Here is a 22,707-nt window from a genome sequence, read left to right as displayed (position 1 = left end):
TGTAAGCTCTCAGCTAGTGTTCCAGTGCCCGTGTGTCATATCTGACTGTCTATTACCATGTTCCGTGCCAGGATGGTATTGGAACCATGAGCCCCAAATTAAACAATTGCCTTAATTGCCTTGGTCATGTTTTTTTCACAACAATAGGAAAGTAACTAAGATGCATGAAAATACAGAAAATTCATTTTTGGGTATCACTGGTTTTTGTGTGTGTGTGTGTGTGTGTATGTGTGTGTGTGTGTGTGTGTGTGTGTACACGCGTGTGATGGCTTTCTAAACTTACAGAAGGAGCTAAAATTTTAAGTGCCATAATATTTTATCCAAAAGCAACCAAGTTAAGGTTCTAAGGAGTGCACATTTCTATTATTAACTGATTTAATGAGACTATTGTCTCCTGTGATTCTTTCCCATTCATTGGTGTTTAAATACTCTTATAATTTTAAAACATGTGCTAAACAATACAAGCTAAGAACATATATAAAAAGTAGACTTATAAGCAAAACTAAGAGTACAGTCTGTAGTAAACCTTTACCACTAAAATTTCCAGTCTCTCCCAATTAAATTGAGGTCTGATTTTAAAACAAAACCTGAGAAATATAATGTTTGCAATAGCTAAAAATAAAGTTAGTAATACCTAACTTCGAACTTGCTATTGTTTTCCAGTAGATTGCTGACTCCATATTATAATGACTTGCACATCTAAAGAAATATAATAACTCTGTTTTCCCTAACTCTGGATCATGGAGTATAGGTACTATAAATAACATCCTTATTATAAAGATTGTCATGCTACAAATTCGAAACTGGCAGTCAGTCTAGGAAACAAATCCAAACCTCTGAGGATGAAACTTTCAGCCTCTAAAAAAGGTGACCTCTCCAACATTAGTCTTTGTATTTTTTCCATTACACAGTAGACACAAATGAAGGCATGAAGACAGTGATAAGGTCTAATGAGTTTGTACTGTAACAAAAAAGAAGTCTGATGGAACTGCAGAGAAAAATGGTATGCCTAAATAGGCTTTACAAGATAAGCAAGCAAATAGAATTGAGAGAAGTTACTGTTAAGAATGAATCTTTTCACCATTAACTAAATTCCTAGAATTTGAGTATACTTTCTGAAGTAAAAATATTGAACCCCAAAATTTACCTGGTTTTAAAAACTGAAAGAGAGAAAATATATTCTCTCTCTTCTTACAAAATGTGTCAAGTATTTTTTAGGACATAAGCATGTTGAATTAATGAGAAAATTTGCTATCTAGGGATATAAATTTTTATAAGACTGAAGAAACCTATAACATCTCCGTATCTGGGGTAAATGTACAACTTAATCTTGAAAATCACAATGTAAAAGAAATTGGGTGCTTTATTTTAAAAAGAAAGAGAGTCTGAAAATTAACATTAGTATAGACTCTAAACAAATTGACTTATTTATAGCCAGCTAGGAAAACTACTCAGAAAAGATAACAAAGCTGAAATGTATCTTTTTATTGTAGAAAGAAAGCTTCATGAAGCTATATTAACTTCAGCTAACTCAAAATATCAGCATAGAACATTTCTTCAAGGGCCATTTTTCAAACATTACCCAATAAAGTTATGTCAAAATAAAGATGTTAAGAGACATTTCCCTCATAGAAAAATAAACCATGGTATATACTCACTTCTAAGTGGATATTAGCCCAACATAAATGTCCTCTGAGACACTCCACCCAGCAGGGGATCGGCACAGATGCTGGGACTTCCTGCTGAACTCCTGGTGGAGCACTGGGAGTGGTATGGAAGAATGGGGATACAGAAGGACACAGAGGGTTCGAGAGCCCCCACAAGGAGACCATTAAGGCCTAGGATCTGGACAGGGCGGGGCAAGGGACTGCACAAACTATTGCATCAACCAAAGGCAATGCATGCAGTGAACCTAGACCCCCTTTTCAGATCTAGCCAATTGACAGCTCATTCTCCACAGCTGTTGGAGGAGTGGGGACTGCTTCTGACATGAACTCTGGTGCCCCTATTTAATCACTTCCCCTTGGCTGGGAGGCACAGTGGGCACACAGAGGAAGGGGAAGCAGGCTATCCAGATGAGAATTTATAGGCTGTGGTCACATGGTGGGGGAGGAGGTTCCCTTCTGTCAGAGGTCTAGGGGAGGGGAATAGGGTGAAAGAGGGAGGGAGGGTGGGAACAGGAAGATACAAGCACGGGGGCAGGGGATCACAATTGAGATGTAATTTGAATAAACTACAAAACATTTTTAAAAATTGCCCCCAAAAAGAAAAATAAATCAAATAGTGTTTCTCTTAAACATTATTATCAGTAGCCAAATCTGAGACCCATATGCAGTTTAACTTCTTGTTTTCTATAATACTATCAAATAGAAGAAAATTTCTTCGAGAAAAACAAGGTACAGAAAAAAAGAAGTATGTGAACGATCCCAGCCTTTTCTCTTTATAAACACCACGCACTACTCTCCTATAATTAAAAATGATACTTTGGGTATGAGAAAATTAATTAACCATAAATTTTACGTTCCATTAATTTAATGAAAGTCTGTCTGCTAGGTGATGCCAAGTATAAAGTTATGAAATATGGTCTCTGTTCTTCAGGTAGTTCTCATACTATAGGTGTGAATAGATGTGTAAAGACACGCACATACATATAAATACAAACAAGCATTCACACATAGATGACAACATCTAGGTTTCAAAAAAGATTTATTTACTTATTTATTATGTATATAGTGTTCTCCCTGCATGTATGCCTGTACACTAGAAAAGAGCACCAGATTATAGATGGTTGTGAGCTATCATATAGGTTCTGGGAATTGAACTCAAGACCCTTGGAAGAGCGGGAGTGCTCTTAACCTCTGAGCCTGCCTGACATCCAGTTTTCAGATTGTGCAAATGAAAAGGATATATGTTTAAAAGTGTGAAAGCAAGGAATACGGTGATGGCTGAGTGGGTGCAAAGCTTGCTGCACAAACATAGATCCTCAGCACACATATAAACCCCAGGTCTAGTGACATGAACCTGTAACCTCAGCACTGGGAATGTGGAGAGAGGCATATCCAAGAGTTTGCTGGCCAGCTATCTAGTGAATAGGTGAGCCCTATACTCAATGAGAGACTCTAAAGTCAAAAAATAAAGTGGAGACCTTTTGAAGAAGGCACCCAACTTTGACCTTTAGCCTGCACACAACACAGGTTTGGCAAAATAATCTTTAAAAATGCTGAAGGCAGATATTGATCTACTAATTGCTTCTAGGCTTGTGCCGTTGCCATAAAAAACTAGCTAGCTGTAGAAAAATTATTTTCCAACCTTAGAAAGGGTAACTTCTTGTGAAGATCCTACTACAGACAATTGAGTAAGAAAACAAAAGCAGTATTAAAAACAGAACATAATAAAGAAACCTAAGGGTTGAGATCGATGGGAAAGACCTTCCCTAGGATGAAAGAAGCCATAGGTTCTACTCCCAGAATTGCCAAGGCTGTGTGTTGGGGGGTAAATTTATCTTGATTCACAGCTGCCATAACAGTGCACATAATCGTAAAGAGCCTATCAAAGACATATTAAAGTTAATTTCATAAAACTGCAGGTAAATAGGTCAATAGGTAAAAATCTATTGTATTCCTAAACATTACTATTTTAAATTGAATACTATTCAAACAGAAATAAATTTAATATGACACATATAAGACATACACAATTGGGATAAAACAAATGAGAGAAGAATAAATAAAAGGGGGTAGGTATATATAAAATCACTATGGAATGAATAAAAAATCCATGAATTAATGAATATAAAATTTATATACATATAGTTCATGAAGTTGGGTTTTTATGTAGAAAAGGTAAGCATTACTTCATATTTTCATTTTGTTTTTTGTATTGGATATGTGCCATCAAAATGAATAAGATTGCAAAATCACATTCTCAGCTTTCCTATCACTAAACTGATAAAAGCTAGAACAAGTTTGTAAAAAGGCACTTTCCACATCTGCCTCTGCAAGCAACTAGCATCATATTTCATCAATCATGCTGTTGTCCATGTATAATAGTAGAACTGTTCTCTGTAGAGCACTAGATTACAAAAGTTTCAGTTTCAGGACTTTCTTACTCTCTTAAAAATTCCTAGATTAACTATTAAAATAAAATTTTTTATCATGATGTAACACTGTGGTGGTTTGAATGAGAATGGCATGCATATGCTCATATATTTAAATGCTTTGGTCCCCAGTTAGTGGAACTGTCTGGGAAGACAAGAGGTCTGGCCTTGTTAGGGGAGATTTAATCTTGCTGGAGGACATGTGCTGCTAGGGGAAGGCTCACATCAGGTCTAGTCTCTCTCTGTCTCTCTTTCTCTCTGTCTCCGTCTTTGTCTCTGTCTCTGTCTGTCTGTCTCTCTCTCTCTCTCTAGCTCTCTTACTCTCTCTCTCTGTCTGTTTGTCTCTCTCACTCTCTCTCCTAGCTCTCTCTGTCTCTGTCTCTCTGTCTCTCTGTCTGTCTCTCTCTGTCTCTGTCTCTGTCTCTGTCTCTGTCTCTCTCTCTCTCTCTCTCTCTCTCTCTCTCTCTGGTACTACTCTAGTACCATGCCTGTTTTTTTTTTTCCAACATCGTGACCATAGGCTCATGGACTAACCCTCTAAAATTGCTTTTTCTTAAGTGCCCAAATAAATGCCTTATTTTATGAGCTACCTTGGTCACAGTGTCTTTTCACAGCAATAAAACAGTAACTAACACAACCATGTTAAAATTAAAACTTAGCAGCATTTAAAAGACCTCTTTGTAGGGCAGGAGAGATGTCTGGGTGATTAATAGCACTTATTGCTCTTTCAGAGAGACCAATAATTTCCCCCAGCACCTACCCGGTGGCGGATAACAGTCTGTAACTCAGTTCCAGGGTATCTGATGGCCTCTTCAGGCCTTTTCAGGGCATCAAGCACACAGATGTTGCACATACATGCAGGCAAAGAAGCCATATACATAAAAGGAAAAGAATTAGCAAGTCTTTACAAAATACTTGGTTTAAAGGGGACAAAGAGTCCACAAAGAATTTAAACTTTCAACTACAAGCAACAGAAAGCAATCTTTTTGATACAAATGCATTAACATGCCTTGCTTCCATGAAAAGAGACAGCATATCATATTGACCTTTATTAGACTGTGAGACTATGAGAAGAAGTACTTTCCTTTCTTTAAGAAATAAAAAGTCTTATAAATAGACAATATACAGGATATGTTGTTATAAATTTTCAGTAATCTCTCTTTTGGGGGTATGGTCTTTGATATAGAGTTTCCCTGTGCAGTCCTGACGGTCTTAAAACTTATTCTGTAGGCCATGCTGGCCTCTCAGAGATCCACCTGCCTCTGTCTCCTAAATGCTGGGCTTAAAGGTGTGCGCCACCACCGCCTATGCGGTGTCTCCTTCTTAAGACTACTTTTCTCCAAACATCTGAGCAGCCTTCAAGACTAAATGCCATATACACTAGAAGGAACTTTAGAGCCAAAACTTATCATCCTACATGTAGGAGAAATATTCAAATATTTTGATTTAATTTCTGTCTTATTTAATTACTCACTGTGAAAAATATAATTTGATTAAACAGATTACCACTTCTCTATAAATGACTCTTTACTCTCCATATTCATTTGTAACCAACTGTAAGATTTTGTGACCAAATGAACAATTAAAGACTTATAGTATAAAAGGTCTTCAATTATAGAATTTGCCTTTGGTTGTCTCCTATTAGCAAATAACAAGGGATTCAAGAGTCCCATTTCAGCCAGGGATGGTGGCGCATGCCTGTAATCCCAGCACTCTGGGAGGCAGAGGCAAGCAGATTTCTGAGGCCAAACTGGTCTACAGATGTATTCCAGGACAGCCAAGACTACACAGAGAAACCCTATCTCAAAAAACCAAACCAAACCAAGCAAAACAAACAAACAAAAAGAGTCTCATTTCAACAGAGTGACAGGCACCATCCTGCCTTTTGGTTAATGGCCAACAGAAGCTGCTAAAGAAATAAAGGACAGTTGGACCCGCACAGATTATGAAGGTAAATATACTCAAGCATTGATGCATAAAATGAGAATCTGGTTCCTTCAAATAAAAGGAGCCTCTGTGGCAGACATCACAGTAAAGCTGTCTCTCCAAAACCCCTCAAGAATAGTTTCTTCTGAAGAAACTAATTTTATAATAAAGATTTAGCCAAGTGACTGGGTGGATCATTTATAATGTTAATTAGCAAGAATATATTTTTGAAAATGACTTTCAACCACTGTTTGCTATGTTCAAAAATGGGATGAAATTATAGAATGATTACATTTTAGAAAGAAAATCATTACAGGATAGGGCCAAAGCATCCAACCAAATGGCTGTAAATTGAGCATCAGCTCCATAGTCCCTGTAGTAGATAGAAAGAAACATATTAAAGATTAACTCATAGGCTCTCTTCTACATTACGGATAGAAGTTTATTTGGTAAAATCATTATGGAAAGTAATTTGGCAAGAGCAGATTGCTATCATTCATACATTTAAAATTCACCTATTCAAATGCCACCTGAAGAAGTCATAATGTATAAGAGTGTGTATCTTTGGAGAGGAATACATTTGAATTGTGCAAGCTACAAGGCTGGTAAGGAAGTAATAAAGCCATTTACATATTGAGGAAATGCAGATAGAAAGCCACGTAGGAAGGGTACAAAATGAATAGAGAGCCGCTTGTTCCACACCTCCCAACAAGTTTAATATTCTAAACAGAAGAAATGGTGACTTAGGTAATATTGTCCTGAGGATAACATAGCTTAACAGAGTGAAGCTTTTGGAGTACCACAGGTGATAGATGAAGAGAGCAAAGAGAGACTAGGCAGGTGCATAGCCACTCAAAAAAAGTCCACTGGACTTCTATGGTGTAGGGATGGTGAAAGAGTTAGCAAGGAAGGTAGAAAGATTTTACATTCCAGATACATCATCAAACTCCCCTCAGAAAGACAGTTAGTACACTGAGATCCTGCATAGCCTTATTGTATGTAAGAGGAGTGTCATTTAAGATGGGTGGGCTCCATCTTTCTCTAAGGAAAAAAAAAAAAGAGGGAATGTATAGTTTCCAAAATTAAAATCTAGGTCCTTGTAGAAAAGTACCCTAGGTAGTTACAATAAAATGTTGTTAAATGATGGGACATGCCAAGTGATCAATTAAAGGGAGAAATTATAGAAGGGACAATGGTAAATAGGTACTGGATCCCTGGAGCCTGGAGCTGGAATTATGGGGAGATGGTGAGCCACCTGACAAGGTTGCTGAGAATCAGCCTTTTTAAGCAGTGAAACAGCCCTCCAGCCTCCCGCTTTTTGGTATAATGTGACTTCTCTGTTTTAACATGTATCTATTATGAGGACTGGTCTTGTGATCAGGTTTTGGTGCCAGGATGAACTGCTTTAAACCTTGTCCTGCTCACACTAACTACCTCACTGTGGACAGTTAAGTTAACCTATGTTATTTATATAAACACACACATGGCAAGAGTAAGCCTATCAAGCAAAACCTTCAAGTACAGAAAAGAAACAATCATGGGAATAAATATATAATATGCATAATGGGACAAGATCTTTGACATGTATGTATCATACATTTGGCTAATACTTAGAATATATAATGAAATCTAAAATTCAATAGAACAAAATCAAATAACCCAAATCAATACTGAGCATATCTGTAATCCCAGGTCTTTGGTGGTAAAAAAGAAAGAATCACAATGAGCTTGAGGTCAGCCTGGGTTACAGAGTGAGAGCCCGTCTTTTTCTTTCTTTCTTTCTTTCTTTCTTTCTTTCTTTCTTTCTTTCTTTCTTTCTCTCTCTCTCTTTCTTTCTTTCTTTTTCTTTCTTTCTTTCTTATTTTTTTTTAATTCTTCTTCAAAAGATTTTATTTTACTTTTTTTGGCATGTAAAAAAAATTACATACAGGAAGAAGAAGAACCATGAAATAATCAGGGATTATAGGAATGTTACATTCATTGTGTCTTGGTTAACTGTATTTGGCAACCTTATAGAAAACATCCTTCCTATCTTGTGATGATTCTAAAATTCTGATTGGAAGCTGCAAACCCGCACTTCTTGTATACTCAGGTAATTAATTTTATTTCTTCTCAAGTCTCTGATGGGGTTGGAGGCCAGATAGTTTAGTCTTACAATTAAGCTTAGCTGTTTAGGGGTTAAGATGTTTTTAGGTCTAGATGGATGTTTTAAGTTGAGAGTCTGTAAGAGGGCTGGGTTATAGCATAGTGAATAAGAGGGATTTCTATGGAAGCATGAGGCCCATGGTTCAAATTCCTAGTACCCACATGATGCCAGGAATGATCTTGCATGCTTATAACCTCCAAACTGAGAAATGTAGTCAGGAGGATGCAGGACACTCAGCGGCCTCTCAGCATTACCCAGAAAGTGAGCTTCAGGTTCAGCAAGATCTCTGTCTCACAAAATAATTGGAGATAATAAAGAAGGCACCCAATACCCTCCTTTGTCCTCTGAATGCATGTACATGTGCTGAGGGACACACACACACACACACACACACACACACACACACACACACACATGAAAACAGTAAGTTTTTGCAATGATATGGAGAAAAAGGCAATTTTTCTCTAGAGAAGATGGAACTTTGTTGGTTGGAGTGCATGTTAAAACAACCATTATGGAAAGTATGGAAATTCCTCGATAATTAAAACTAGACTTATTATCTGATTCTGCAGTTTCAACACAGAGTATATAGCAAAAGGAAGTTAAATCTGTATTGGAGACAGGTACACATCTGTGTTTACTGTAGCACTATTCACAATACAGAATGGAAAGAAGCTAAGTGTCCATCCACAGATGAAGAAAATAACAATACACATATACATTGAATAATATCCAGCCATATAAAAGAACAAGCACTTATCATTACAACATGGGGAGAAATGTAATAAAATAACACAAAAAGAGAAATACTAAAAAGTCTTCCCTATACACAAAATATAATTAAGTTAAAATCATAGAATTTGCTAATTGGAAAGTGGATACCAGAGGCCTGCAGAGAGTATGTAGAAAAATGGAAACAGGAAAAGGTTGTTTAATGAGAACTTAGCTAGATAAGAGAAAGAAGTTCAGTGTGGTGTTGCACAGTAGGGTGATTATAGATAGCAATTATGTGCTGTACATTTCAATAAGCTAAGAAATGAGCTTTAAATGTTTTCACCATAAAGAAATGATAAATGTTTGATGAGGTAAGCATAGTTAACCTGTATTAATCATTATAGACATTTTGAAACACCGCACATTAATCCGTTCATGCATACCTTTCTATGTATTAATAATAAACAAATGTAAATGTTGTTGCTGTAGTGTTCTTATTTTTATTTTTATTCTATACATACGTTATATCTAGACTGCAATTTCTCAAATCTCCTCTCCTCACAGTCACCCGTCCCAATATTCTCTTTCTTCTAGGTCTACTCCTTCTCTGTTTCCCTTAAGGAAAAAAAGAAAGAAAAAAAAAAGAGCAGGCTTCCCAGAAATATCAACCTAACATGGCATAACAAATTACATTAAGACTAGGCACAAACCCTCATATCAAGACTGGCCAAGGCAATGCAGTAGGAGGAAAAGGGTCCCAAGGGCAGGCAAAAGAGTCAGAGACACCCTGCACTTCCACTGTTAGAAGTTCCACAAAAACCTCAAGTGAAACAACTAGGTCGGACCCACACAAGCTCTGTGATTATCGCTTCAGTCTCTGTGAGCCCCTATGAGTACTGCTTACTTGATCCTGTGGCCTGTGTTCTCATGGTGTCCTCAATCCTTCTTGCTCCTCCAATCCTTCCTCCCCCTCTTCTTTGTGGTTCCCCTGGCTTTCCCTAGTGTTTGGGGAACATAATTTTAAAAGTGGAAGCAGAATTATCTTCTTAATTAATGTAATTACTAAAAAGGCTCACATAATTTATGTGTTGATATAAATTTCCTGAGTATTAAGGTCTACTTGATGGTTCAAAGACTAAATATAGCAAGAATGTTTAACACATTAAGTACTAAGGACAGGGATAGTAGTAGTCAAAGATTAAAATACAGAATAAGAAATATTCATGGAATAATTGATTAGAATAATGAAAATCTTGAATTTTAAAAATATATTTTACTAAAGTAGGAGGACACATTGCTAGGTGCATATCTGTAATCCAAACACTTAGCACTCTGAGGCAGGAGGACTGCAAGTTGGAAGGCAGCTTGGATTAAGTAGAAAGATTGTGTCTCAACAAAAAAACAAGTAGTTCAGTGGTTTGTATAAATATAAATTATATTTTTAGAAGCTATTTAAAATTAAAGTTTTAAGAGTAAGATTTTTCATACTCTAAGATAAAGATTTTATAACTGAAAATAAATAAATAAATTGCTTTAAATTATGTATATAAGAAGGAAAAACTACCAAAAGAATAATAGAAGTTATTTGTAGACTACTAAAAGAATTGTGGTCAGATTTTTCTTTGCTTCACTATACTTCTCCATCTTTTTTAATTTTCCAACATTGGTTACATATTACTATTCACTAGACAAAAATGTCAACAAAAATTGGTTAAATAGGGACATGTAATTATTGCCTCCAAGTAGCTGATGATATAATAAAAAGAACAGGCAGAATTCCATAAAATAAAATGATTGTTAAACCAAACACACAGTAAACTTGGAAAAGATAAATACTACATTTGTTCAAAGAAAAGTTTAATCAACAATTGCTGTGATATTACGGAGAAATAAATACACTCCACGAAAATAGAACATTGTCTTAATTTTATCTATAATATCTAACACACACACACACACACACACACAGAGAGAGAGAGAGAGAGAGAGAGAGAGAGAGGGAGGAGAGAGAGCGAGAGAGGAGAGAGAGAGAGACAGACAGACAGACAGACAGACAGAAACAGAGACAGAAAGACAGTGAGACAGAGAGAGAAGGAGAGAGAGAGTTGTGGACATGGTAGCTAAATAGAATAGAATAAATGCAACTCTTTACTTATTAGGAGTTTCTGAATAAGCATCTGCTGAAAATGTAACATTATGCTAGAATTGAGAATCAAGAAAAAGAATGGAAATATCCATCCCACACTATAAGTGTTTTAGAAATGCTTTCCTAGGGCACAATGGGAAGAGAATACGGCAAAAAGTACTGTACAAGAAAGCTGAATTACAGGAAAGATCATGACAGGCCTTTAAAATTATGTAGAGAGTGACAGGAAAGAGTTAGCAAGTTATATAGAGGGTGAGGCTAATTGCAAGAATACTTGTTTAACATGTTCAAGATCCTGGGTTCAATCCCCAAGATCTCCCTTACCCTCCCAGTCAAATCCCCAAAATAAGAGATAGCAGAAAACAAAAAGATCCCATCACAGCAAGAATGTGTATTTCTTCAGCGATCTCTGACTACAATTTGAGATATTGTTATGAATTCTAATTTTTCAACATATAGAAAGCATCTAAGAGATTGATGTTAGCAGCCAGTATGTAAAATGCCTACGCGTGCGTGCGTGCGTGCGTGCGTGTGTTAGGTGTTATGGGTAAAACTAAGACAATGTGTATTTCAGCCTATCTGCTAAAAAGGACTATGAAATGACAGCACAGTCACAGCAAGCACAGCAAGCATCCAAATCTTTTCTAAATACCTCTATTTTGCAAAGAGAATAGAATCCTTGGAGAAGTGCCTCATCCCCAGCTTAGAGCAAGGAAAGGAGAAATGGCCATTTTGTAATGTTACTCAATGAATATATGCTCAGAACTGAAGGAAACACATGTGAACACACTCCAGGTTTGGTATATATTTAGAATAATTTCAACAAATACTTGTAAAAAATCGTAATTCATTATAAATAAAAATAAAGCACACATTCATTTTGCTAATGTTACACATAGTGAATAAATAAATATATAATAAATTGAAAACAGTAAAAATGTAATATAGTAAACTTCAATTAATTACTGTAGAAAATGTTTGAAAATTTAAATCACCTTTGGCAAATTGAATTGTAATGATCATTCATGCCAGAAACATTAACAGATGCAAGAATTGGTGGGGAAACTATCATGAAAAATAGATTAATTGCCTATTTACAGTGTCTCACACCATTATCCTGCACAGTCTTATAAGATCAGCTTACTCTGTATTTGTAAAAGGAAGAAAATGACTTTATAGTAGAAAAAATTGGCAGACACTATTCTAACCAAGTTGTCAAGGGTAACTCAAGAAAAAATAATCACATCTTGCAACTACAAACATCAAAAACCAAGTAAAAACACAGGGAAAATTATGCACTCCTCCAAAATAACAGGACAGGTACATGTAGGAAGATTTGTGTAAGACTATAGATACAGAGCTGGAGATGGAGATCAATTGTAAAGTGTTTAGATAGTGTGTGCAAAGTCCTAAATTTCATTATCAGAACTACAAAAAGTACATCTAAAGATAGATAATTGAGTGAACAAAATCAGATATTAAGGTGTAGGTAAATAAGTAAAAAAAAAAATCAAGTAACTGAATTGATCATTTTTGGCAAAACTGTACCATACCTTTCTTATTTAGTACAACAGGAATATTGCTGCACATTTGTACAAACTTAAAATCGCTAGAGAAGAAGCATAGGGCAATTATTTCCAAAGAAAACCATCTATCACAAGTTGTAGGTGTTTTATAAATCTAAATTTTAATGAGATTACATAAAATCATACAATCTGTGACTGCTTTCAGATTGCATTTAAACTATCTCACTCTGTCCATGCACAGAGATCAAAGTGCTCTCTAAAATACACATCTATTTGCATTATGCTATACTGCTTTACATAAAATGAACAGTAAAAGATGTAAACTCCATCATCATTAACATTATATCTTCTGTGTCCAAAAAACGTAATAGAGATCCATGCATTTTAAATACAACATAATTCTACAGATTACATGCAAAGGAGAAAGTGTAAGAGAGTTAAGGGAAAAGTCTGAATTTAAATTTGCCAGCGCTACACAACTTACTGCCTATGTGATTTTTAGCAAGTTTTTTAACCTCTCTCTTTCATAGTTTACTCATACACAAAGCAGCTCTCTTTATGCATATATACAAAGCTCTCTATATGAGTATATACATATAAACACATACACATATATATGCACATACATTATAGATCTCTTAAGAAGAGACCACAGATAAATGCAGTGCACTTGAATCCTGGGCTCAATCCATAGCACCACAAAAAGACTAAATATTAAAATGTATGCCAGTATATACTAGCATATTACTTAGCACATTAATAAATACTGAATAATGTAACCTAAAAAAGATCATGAACGCAAAGATGGCCATTTCTTCCCATAGAATAGAACATTTCATAGGAAAAAAAATTCATGTCCAAAAGCTTTAATCTTACCCTTGGTAAATTCTTACCACTAGGCACAAGGCACAGAGTATGGTTTAAATTATAGAACATGTACTATAGAAATTATAAACAACTCACAAACCTTTGTATGCTAAAAGTAGTGTAATTGTACATATTATTTATAGACATAACTATAAATCTACAAAGTTATCTATTTGACAATTTGTGTTACCATAATTATCTTAACATTTAAAAATATGCTATTTCCATCACTAAAACTGATCCTTAAAGTCGAAAGCTGTCTTTTTTGTTTCTTACTGCTAACCATTTAGTACCTGTGTTATTTTATTCTACCTAGTGAACATTCTCCCTTTAAAACTTCTACATATTTGTGATATCCAAATTTGGCATGACTTCAGAAACAGAGAAATCACATATCTATGAAAAATTTAATTAATTTAAGAAGGAATCTGCTTTCTGATACAAAATCTTCAATATTAGACAACATCAGTGAAAAACTAACCAACTATGGTCAAGTTTCACTCTGGAGAAGGTCACCAATATCCCTAGCACCAGTGTGGAGAGCAGATATCATTCATACTTTTTAGCTGATTAAAACTTTCATTTAACTAGGACACTTATTTGTGAAGCATGAAAAACAAACCCCTGTATTTAAAAGACAGACAAAATTCTAACCATAGGAAAGTGTGAACTAAAATGTCCTTTAAAAACTGTATAGGAGGGGAAAAAAACAATTACTTCACAAAGACTCAATTTAAGAATACAAAAAACAAGTGTGCTCATAATTTTTGCCAATCAAAAAATTTCATTATTAATATAAGCAGATTTAAATTGGCTTGCAGTGTTATTAAACAAACCTGTATAGTTGGTATCTAGTGCATATTTATTACTAGCAAGATCATTACAAGGAAGGATTGCCTCATGAATCATCCACAAAATCTTTGCCCTGAGGCAAATGCTGTAAAGGATACACACTAAGATGATCTTCAAGTGAACTATTTTCTATAGCACGATTATAAGTTAGTCTAACAATCTTTAGCCATATTGACTGTCTAAACCTTACCCCATTAAAAATTCTCAGCACTAAAATAACAGTATTAAATCCTATATCTGCCTTGATAGAGGAAAATGATGGTATGCATAATTAAAACAATTGATATGTGTAGGTTTTCCAGCAGATTTTCCACCATAATTATGTTGTGATTACTATAACATAAAAGTTACTTTTTATACTAGCAGCACACATAGTTTTTTCCAGGGCATACAGAGGGCAGTGTGATCTGAGGTGTGCTGAGGGCAATAGGAACCCTGTCATCTAACTTTCAAGTGGACTCACAATATCTGTTATATAGTATTTGCATCTAAGAGATTGCTAGTCACTCAACCATGTGAAGGCCTAAGCCTTCATATAATGTCATATTTAGGTGTCTTTTTTTTTTAAACATCCATTCTGATTACTCAAACATAACACTTAAATAATTTGTCACACACTTAGTTATTCACAGGTCACATGAAATTAAGTATGATGGCTTCAAACTGGAAAACAGTTTCTGCAACAAAAGCCATTCATTCCTTTGCCTTTCCCTCTTAGATCCAGGAGAGTGGGTGCTGGGACTACCCAGATTCCGTGCTCAGGAGCAGACTGTGGCATCCAGTCTACATTCCTAAACGCAAGTGGAACTTTTTGCTCTGTCATCTCACATGTGCATCCATCCTCCCCCACTCTTCTAACCCACAAAGCTCATTTCCATTTGAAAATTAAGAATTTCTCCCCTTTAAGTAGGTGATTTCAGGTGGTTTGGGGAATTAAAAAGAAAAGGCTGTGAGCAAACAGAAACCCCTAACTTTTTTTTTTAAAGGTGCAACCCTCCTGAAGCCCAAAGCTGTGCTTCTTTCCTTCACTTTGATTGGTATGTTACTTTAACATTTGTATAGGCATGGTGTCAACAGGTCAGAAAGCAGGTCAGAACTTTACAGCCCTGGGGTGGGGGTAGGTTCATGTTGCTTAAGAAAAAAAAAGCATATGCCAAGAGAAAAACTCCACCAAGGCTATTAACACTTTGACTGTAGTTCAATTTCTGAGGAGCCAAATATCAAACTATTAAGCCAAGTTTCGAGAGCATGTAGGCTGTTTACAAGTACTGAAAACAGCTAGCTGGCAGACAGCTACTCAAGGTGGGGGGTCGAGAGGAGGAAAAGTTTTAAATATCCACCAGAGCCCAGTGACCCATTAATATGCACCCCCTGCCCAGCCTTGGCTCCACTCTTGTCCTGGAAGAGGTAGCTTCAGAGAAGCAAGCGGCCCTGTTTTTAAACGCTTGAAATTTTCCCTCGGACCAGCTTTGTGAATTATGTTTCTTTCTAGCAAAAGCCAAATTTGACTTCCCTAGTCAAGGTCAAGGAGTAAGTAAGGTAAAGGATTCAGTGGTTTCCGTGGGGCGGGAGGGAGGACTTACCGCAGCCTCTGCGGGCTGCCCCCACAGACACAGGGCCAGTAAGACCCAGCCGGCAGCCAGGCACACTCCAGGCACTTGCATTCTTCTCTGGCTCCCGCAGCTCCTTCAGCACCCGCACGGAATCTCAGTTCTGTTCGGACCGATTGACATAATCTTGACGGGTTATTGGGAAGAGAGCTACAGCTAGAAAGGGACAGTGAGTGTCCCAATTATGCCGGTGCACTTGAGAAAGCTTTTATAAGAGTGAAGTGATTAAAAAAAAAAAAAAAAAGAACAAGAAAAGAAAGAAGAAGCTGTTCTTCCCTCCCCCCGCCCCTCCCCAAAGCCGGTCTCTCGGGAGCACTTTGCCTTCTGTTGGGACTTGCAAACTTTCCTCACTCACGTCCTACAAATCTACTTTCCTTGCTCTCTTCCCTGCACCGCCCCCTCCCCGCCAGCGCTGGGGAATTTGAGTATCACTCCGCCACTGCTTCACACTGCACCGGCAACCTGTAAGGGAGTGACGCTCAGTTATTTGAGGGAGGGAAACTTCAAGAACAGTTGACTGAACACCACAAGTCCAACGACAAAGATTTCTTATTTGTTCATTTGCAGCGTTTCTTAATGCTACTCTTTCCTGACAGTCCAGTTTTCCCTCTGATGTGAGCATCAAAGCCATGTACAAACAGACCTGAGCGGGACTATTTTTTCAAGCGGATGGATTTCAAATATATGATACTGTTTATTGTTAATCATTAGAGACAAATTTTTGACTCTGCTCCTTGGCCTGCTGTCCTTTGCCTTCCGTGTTCTACTAGGACGGAGTTTCTATATACAAACAGAGGATGAGCAAATACATATCTATAAATACAGTAAGAAAATGAACATATATATTTGTGAATATTTAGTGCATAATATATGAAGGATGCATTAAGTAGGTTAATAATTTTACATAGTTAAATATTATATAACTTAGGCAAATGTTTTTACTTACATATGCTGAGTGCTATAATTAATATTTATCACTTATATCAAACTAACATAAAAAGAAGTGACTACCATACTTGTGTTTCAGAAGGACTTATGGCAGGTAATTAAATAGCATTAGTATAATTCTTTCTGATGAACACAAACATCTCATTAGAAATGTCTATGCAGAGTCAATAGTAGTTGGATTGGTGTCTCCCAGATGAAGTAAGCATGCATATGACTTTGATAATTCATAGACTTTTTAAGAACCAAAAGACCAAAAGGATACATTATGTCAACTCCTTGAAGTGCCTTTTGGGAATTTGCGGAAGAATTCTTCAAAACATCCCTAGTCTCAGTCCCTAGGATTAATTACGTTCTCTCGATATTTTGAATCCATTTTATAAGGACTTCAGTTCTAGTGTGCTTAGAGATTATAGCCTTACAACTCTAGGGACTCCCCCCTCACCTTCCCAAATGTTTAGTATACAATCAGAAAGTTAGGATAAGTGCTCATGCATTTGGGCCCCTGTGCCAGTGCTCTTTCGGGTCTGCCTATATAGTAGTAGTATACCTAATTATATCCATGTGTTAGTTTATGGAAATGTACGGTGCCAGGTTGCATAGATTTTGGTGCATGGGTCTCTAGAGACCTGTGCATGAAGATTTGGAAGTGCTTTATGCAGAGGCGCTTGAAATTCAGAAAGACAAGCAGCTTCCCAAGGTAGAGGGAATGATTGACAGCAGACAGCCCCGCCCCGTTCCCCTCCATTCCTTCCTCCCCCTGGCGCATGGAACTATCTCCCTGAGTGCTACAAGTTGTAGCGGGCACCTCTGAGTGTGTTTTCCTTCGGGGCACTTTTTTTCTAGCAGCTGACTTTAGTTTCTTTTAAACCACGCCACTTCGCCCCCTTACACTGTCCTGAGTAAGGAACAAGCTGCCAAGCATCAACGGAGCCTAGATGAGCCCGCGCCGCGGAGCAGTTTAGCAGTCTCCCGGGACCCAGCTCCAGAGGAGCCACAAGCATGCACCCTGGGTGAGCTGTTGCTGCTCAGAACCCCACTCCTCTTTCCAACTTTGGACTGCTTTGCCCAGCCAGGACTATATTTGCACTTCTGTCACTGCAGAAAAAGTGGGAGTAGGCATCAAAAGGGAGCTCAGGGGACCACTTTCTCACTCAGGACCCTGCAGTCCAGAGAGCCCATGTTTCTCACCCTCCCTCTCTTTTCAGATTGTGGCTGTTCCTGTTTTCCTTATGCCTGACCAAAGAACTGGCAGAAGCGGTAAGGCTTCAAAAGACCCCCTCTCTTTTTTTTTTTTTCTCTTCTTCTTGTGTTTCTGTTGGGGGGGGGGGCGGTGACAGAGGGTTGCACCAAACCCAGTCGATCTAATAGGATCTTGAAGAGGAGTAGCAAGCAAAGTGTTAGTCTAATGCTACAGTGTTACTCTAATGCTCTGAGGACTCAGCAGTCTTCCTGTCCTAAAACATAGGTGTAGGTTTGGAAAACAAGAAATAGAGGTAGATAATGCAAGATGCACACATATGTGAATCTCTTCAGGACAGCTCCAGATGGCTGGCCTCTGATGCCTTCTTTTGCACTGATAGGCAGACCCGCAAAGCTGAAGAAACATAGCTTTCCCTAATCTATAAGAATGTGGATTAACATACACGTTTGAGAGAGTGGAAAGGGAGCTTGAAACTGGAACTTGAAAGAGGCAGCAAAGTTTATAGTTTCTTGAAAAGACTTTCATGCATCCAAAATTTAAATTGCTTAAGGCAGAAAGGCTTTCTAAAACTTAACCTGTCCTGGGCTGTTTATGTATTATCCATGTACTTATACAGAGACTCCAGGCAAAGGAATTTGGGTAGATATCTAGTCAAGAGACATTTAATGGATCCCAGAAAGTAGAGAAGCATCCAACGCAATTAGGAGAGTTTCACAAAGGTGAAGGGACTAAATGATCAGATATGTTAGTTTTCCAGTTTCTAGTTACTTATGCTGGCAAAAATAAACTTATCTGTCATGTTCAAATAATAAGTTGTTTTTTTTTTAAAAACCCACAACCTCTTTATAAAATTCAAAGTTATAAACAAACATGTTGGAAATTTTTTATCTTGTGAATTGTAATTATTTTAACTGATTGGCTCTTTTTAAAAGTGTTTTAAATACTTTTAGAGCCATACTTATTTCAATCAATAAGATCACCCACACACTTGTGAGCAAAAACCACTTTGTCCTAACAGGATGTCTTTAAGAAATATATCAGTGAGGCGAAATGATTTTTTATAAAGAAAGAGCAATACGACTAATACCAGAAGATTGAATTCTAAAATTTTGTGACCCCTTAAGTCAGAATATAAGCTCTTAAGAATGTTTCTGCTAGTCTTTGTAAGAAGAAATATTGATCTCAGACTCTTGTACACTTTCCTATCTGTTTCTTCCAGTATATAAACTGAGATGTGAGTTTCCTCAAGGGTCTATACTACATTTATTGAAAACATCAGCTTTTTATTTCACTTTGTCCAGGAGTCTTGCCACTGATTTATTGAAATAACGTAGAATGCCCCCAGTAAAACTTTTCTTTTCAGTCTTTGACTGACTTATTTTTTAAAGAAAAGCGATGATCATATGTATGATAATCATAGATGGCTTGGCATTTCCGTGTTACTATATCTTTTCATTGGCTGTGGTGGAGGAACGTTTTCAGTCCTTCAAAGTATTGAAGTTAGTCTCTATATCTACATCTCTACATCTGGGGTATTGCATTGTTTTCCAGTGTCACCTGCTATATCAGTTGCAAGAACTATGATAAGACTGGAATAAACCTTGAGGTCCACTGACAAGATTTACTCTGTTCCATTCTGCCTCCTTTACTTGTGCTCAACATTTCTAGTGTTGGAAGGTTTTTTTAATGGCAAAGAGAAAGAGATGAGAGTCACAAAATGCTTTCTCAGAAGATGCTATTATTGAGGGGATGTTTTTCTCATAATGTCCTTGCATTGAATTCTCTCAGCTAGAGTCTATTCTCTGTATTTGTGCTGGGTTTGTTTTGTTTTTTTATTTTTTTTTTTTTTTTTTTTTCAGATAGTTGTAGGCATTTGAATTCACAGGACTTTGAGTGATATTAATGCAGATAACTTATGAATGCATCGATAGGAACTCAGTTGCACTTCATTTTGGGAAAGTATCTTCGTGCTGTGAAAATAAGCTGCCAATAATGGAATATTGGTAAGCAATTAAAGATAGTGTTATGTAGTTGCTTTTGAGCTTTTTTTAAAAAGTATTTACAGAGCAATTCAATATAAAGAAATGGAAAGCTAAGTGTTAAAATCCATTAAATTTGTTTTTCAGGTGAAATAACTGCATGGTTTTTCTTAGGGAGAAGGAACCTAAAATTGCAGAACACCAGGAATTCTTTAGTTAGGGGCTTAAGTCCATAAGGGTCTTATGGTGTAGATTAGATGCAATGTGCAGAAATTTCAAGAAACATAGCTCTTTACTCTCTAGAAACTTGTTTGGTTTTTTTTTAATACAGTGCTGCGCAGTATGTTCCTTAATAGAGACCACTTAATAGTAAATTATCTTCATGTATTGTATCCTATTAGAAAGCTCTAGAAAATTATAAATCTCATCCGAGGCCGTCATGTCTCAGAGATAAAATGTACCTTAAAGTATTGTGAATCCTTGTGTTTTTATCACATTTTGCTTGTATCCAAGAGTGCACTAACAAAGGTCACCAATACATCCAAGCAGAAATAAAGACTAAAGACTACTAGGACACTTATTTGGGAGGGGAGAAGGATAAAAGCATGTTTGACATCTGTATTCAAGATCTTATTGTAATGTTAGCTTCTTTCTTTCAAAAAATGTAAGCATACCCACACTGGCTCTTCACATTGTCACCGGCCCAATCATTATGACAGCCATCAAAGTGTGAATGTTGTTTCAATGTTCAGGAGCCATTGGCAGCTGCTGGCTGCTGGAGGAAGTGTCAGTTTTCTTCTGGATCTGCTGCCTCTGATGGGTTTTTCATGTTCCACTGACCCTGCAATCATGCTAAGTGGACTAAGTGGGTAAAAAAAAAAAAAAAAAAAAAAAAAACATGAACTTGGGAGGGTGAAGTAATGATGGGGTATGAGAGGAGTAGACGGGAAAGAAATGTAGATGAATTTGATAGACACTGTGTACATGTATGAAATGATCAAAGAGAAAGTTAAAAAATGTGAAAGGAAGAAATCTATAAAGCTCCTTCCTCTCTTACTTTCAGCTGTCTGTTTTTCTTCTCTAAAAATTGTCCATGCAATGTATTCTAATCATATTCTCTCCCGCCTCCCAATTCCACACCTCCTTCTTACCCAACTTCATTTTCTTCCTCTCTTCCTCTAGCAAATAAAATAAAATAAATATAAATTAAAAATAAAACAAAACATAAAGTTCACTGAAGGAGATAAGCCACGTTGGTAGAATGCTTAACTAGCACTTGCAAGGGTATTGCCTTGAACCCCAGCACAAAGAATAAACAACGTAATTTACGAGCCATAACAGGTCAGTATAATGCCATGGTTGCTGTTAATAATTGTTTTCATTGTCTTCCAGCCATTTTGCTTTGAGTTGTCCACAAGCAACACTCTAAACAGGAATAGTGGCTGCCTGCCTTGGTTTATAGTGGGGCTTGAATAGTTGGAATGTCCCGTTAATGCTGAGAAATACAAAATGCTAATGTTAATAAAAGCAATCATCAAACTTAAAATAAATAAATAAATAAATAAACGTCCCATTTAGCGCTGAGCACTCCAGGCTTTTAGGCTTTACATGTTGACCAATTGTGGGATTTCGTGTTAGTTGTTAATTGTCATAAACTGTAAAATGAAACTTCTCTGAAAATGGTTGGGGAACACACTGTTCTATTGGTATAACAGTAAGATTAAGGGATAGTTTAATACTATGCCCATTTAGCAGAAAAGCAGTAGTATTTTCTCCCTGAGAGTCTGTGATCTAACCTAACGAAGGGTTCTTGGCCATGTTAATGATGCAGGCATAAGTTCCATCTTATGGAGTGGGCATTAAATCCAGTCAGAAGGTGTTTGGTTACTCCTATATTTGGGCACTGTTGTATCAGTATGTAATCCTTCCAGGCCAGTAACTGTAGCTTGCAGAACTTATAGCTGGGAAAGGTGGATAATTACTTGTCTCCCCTGTAGCACATATACTGTCTTCACTGTAAAAACTAGCCACTAGATGAAGCACTAGACAGTAAGGGTGCAGCTTCCAAGTTGATACCGGTTTAGTTTCTCCATATTCTTTGATTCTAGTACGTGGTATCTTCAGCAACAGCGTCTAGCAACAGAGTTCTACAGGGTAAACATGAGTAATGACAATCGCTTGTAGTGTTTAAAGGTCTCTGAGAACTCACTGGCCAAAAACTTGAAATGAGGTAACCTGTATTGGGCCAGTGCTTTTTATTTGATAACCTATGATGTCTACAAAAGGCATGTCCACCTGTAATTTTAAATATTTTATTGAATTGAAAAACAGTTTTAAAAAATCAAAGCAAACAAGCAAAAAAGAAGGCTGAAATCACCAAAATAAAACAAAACCAAAAGGGCACACACACCAAAAAAAACATGGGGTTAATTTTATTTCAACCACATTCCAGGGCAGATCTCTACCTACAGTTTCTTTTCTATAACAAATATTGAACTCTTTCTTCTACATTTTAAAAGCAAACCAAAACTAAACCCAGAAGTGGAAAAATATATGACTTAATTTTCTTCAGTAAATATAACCTTTTCAATGCAATTGAAGCTAATTTCTCCTCTACTTTCTTCTCAGCTTTAATACTGTATTCCAGTCCAGACTGAGTTACTGCGCTACATTGGCCTTGTTTCAGCTACTAATGC

General features: G+C 36.8%; 2 protein-coding genes across 2 annotated transcripts in view; one reads left to right on the top strand and one right to left on the bottom strand.

Annotated features, from left to right (window-relative positions):
* Window positions 1-16,079, bottom strand: part of Col4a5 (collagen type IV alpha 5 chain) — a 192,155-nt gene extending 176,076 nt beyond the window's left edge. Inside the window, exon 1 of the mRNA XM_051142260.1 lies at window positions 15,857-16,079. Within this exon, the coding sequence (XP_050998217.1) occupies window positions 15,857-15,937 (81 nt within the window). The 5' untranslated portion in view covers window positions 15,938-16,079. The remainder of the gene's footprint in view (window positions 1-15,856) is intronic.
* A 1,513-nt stretch (window positions 16,080-17,592) lies between these two features.
* Col4a6 (collagen type IV alpha 6 chain) overlaps window positions 17,593-22,707 on the top strand; it is a 290,619-nt gene continuing 285,504 nt past the window's right edge. Inside the window, exons 1-2 of the mRNA XM_051141160.1 lie at window positions 17,593-17,841; window positions 18,037-18,088. Of these exons, the coding sequence (XP_050997117.1) occupies window positions 17,831-17,841; window positions 18,037-18,088 (63 nt within the window). The 5' untranslated portion in view covers window positions 17,593-17,830. The remainder of the gene's footprint in view (window positions 17,842-18,036; window positions 18,089-22,707) is intronic.

Source organism: Acomys russatus, chromosome X, assembly GCF_903995435.1.
Source record: "Acomys russatus chromosome X, mAcoRus1.1, whole genome shotgun sequence".
Classification (NCBI taxonomy): domain Eukaryota; kingdom Metazoa; phylum Chordata; class Mammalia; order Rodentia; family Muridae; genus Acomys; species Acomys russatus.
The sequence above is the reverse complement of the archived record's forward strand: the minus strand, read 5'-3'. Positions and strand labels throughout refer to the sequence as shown.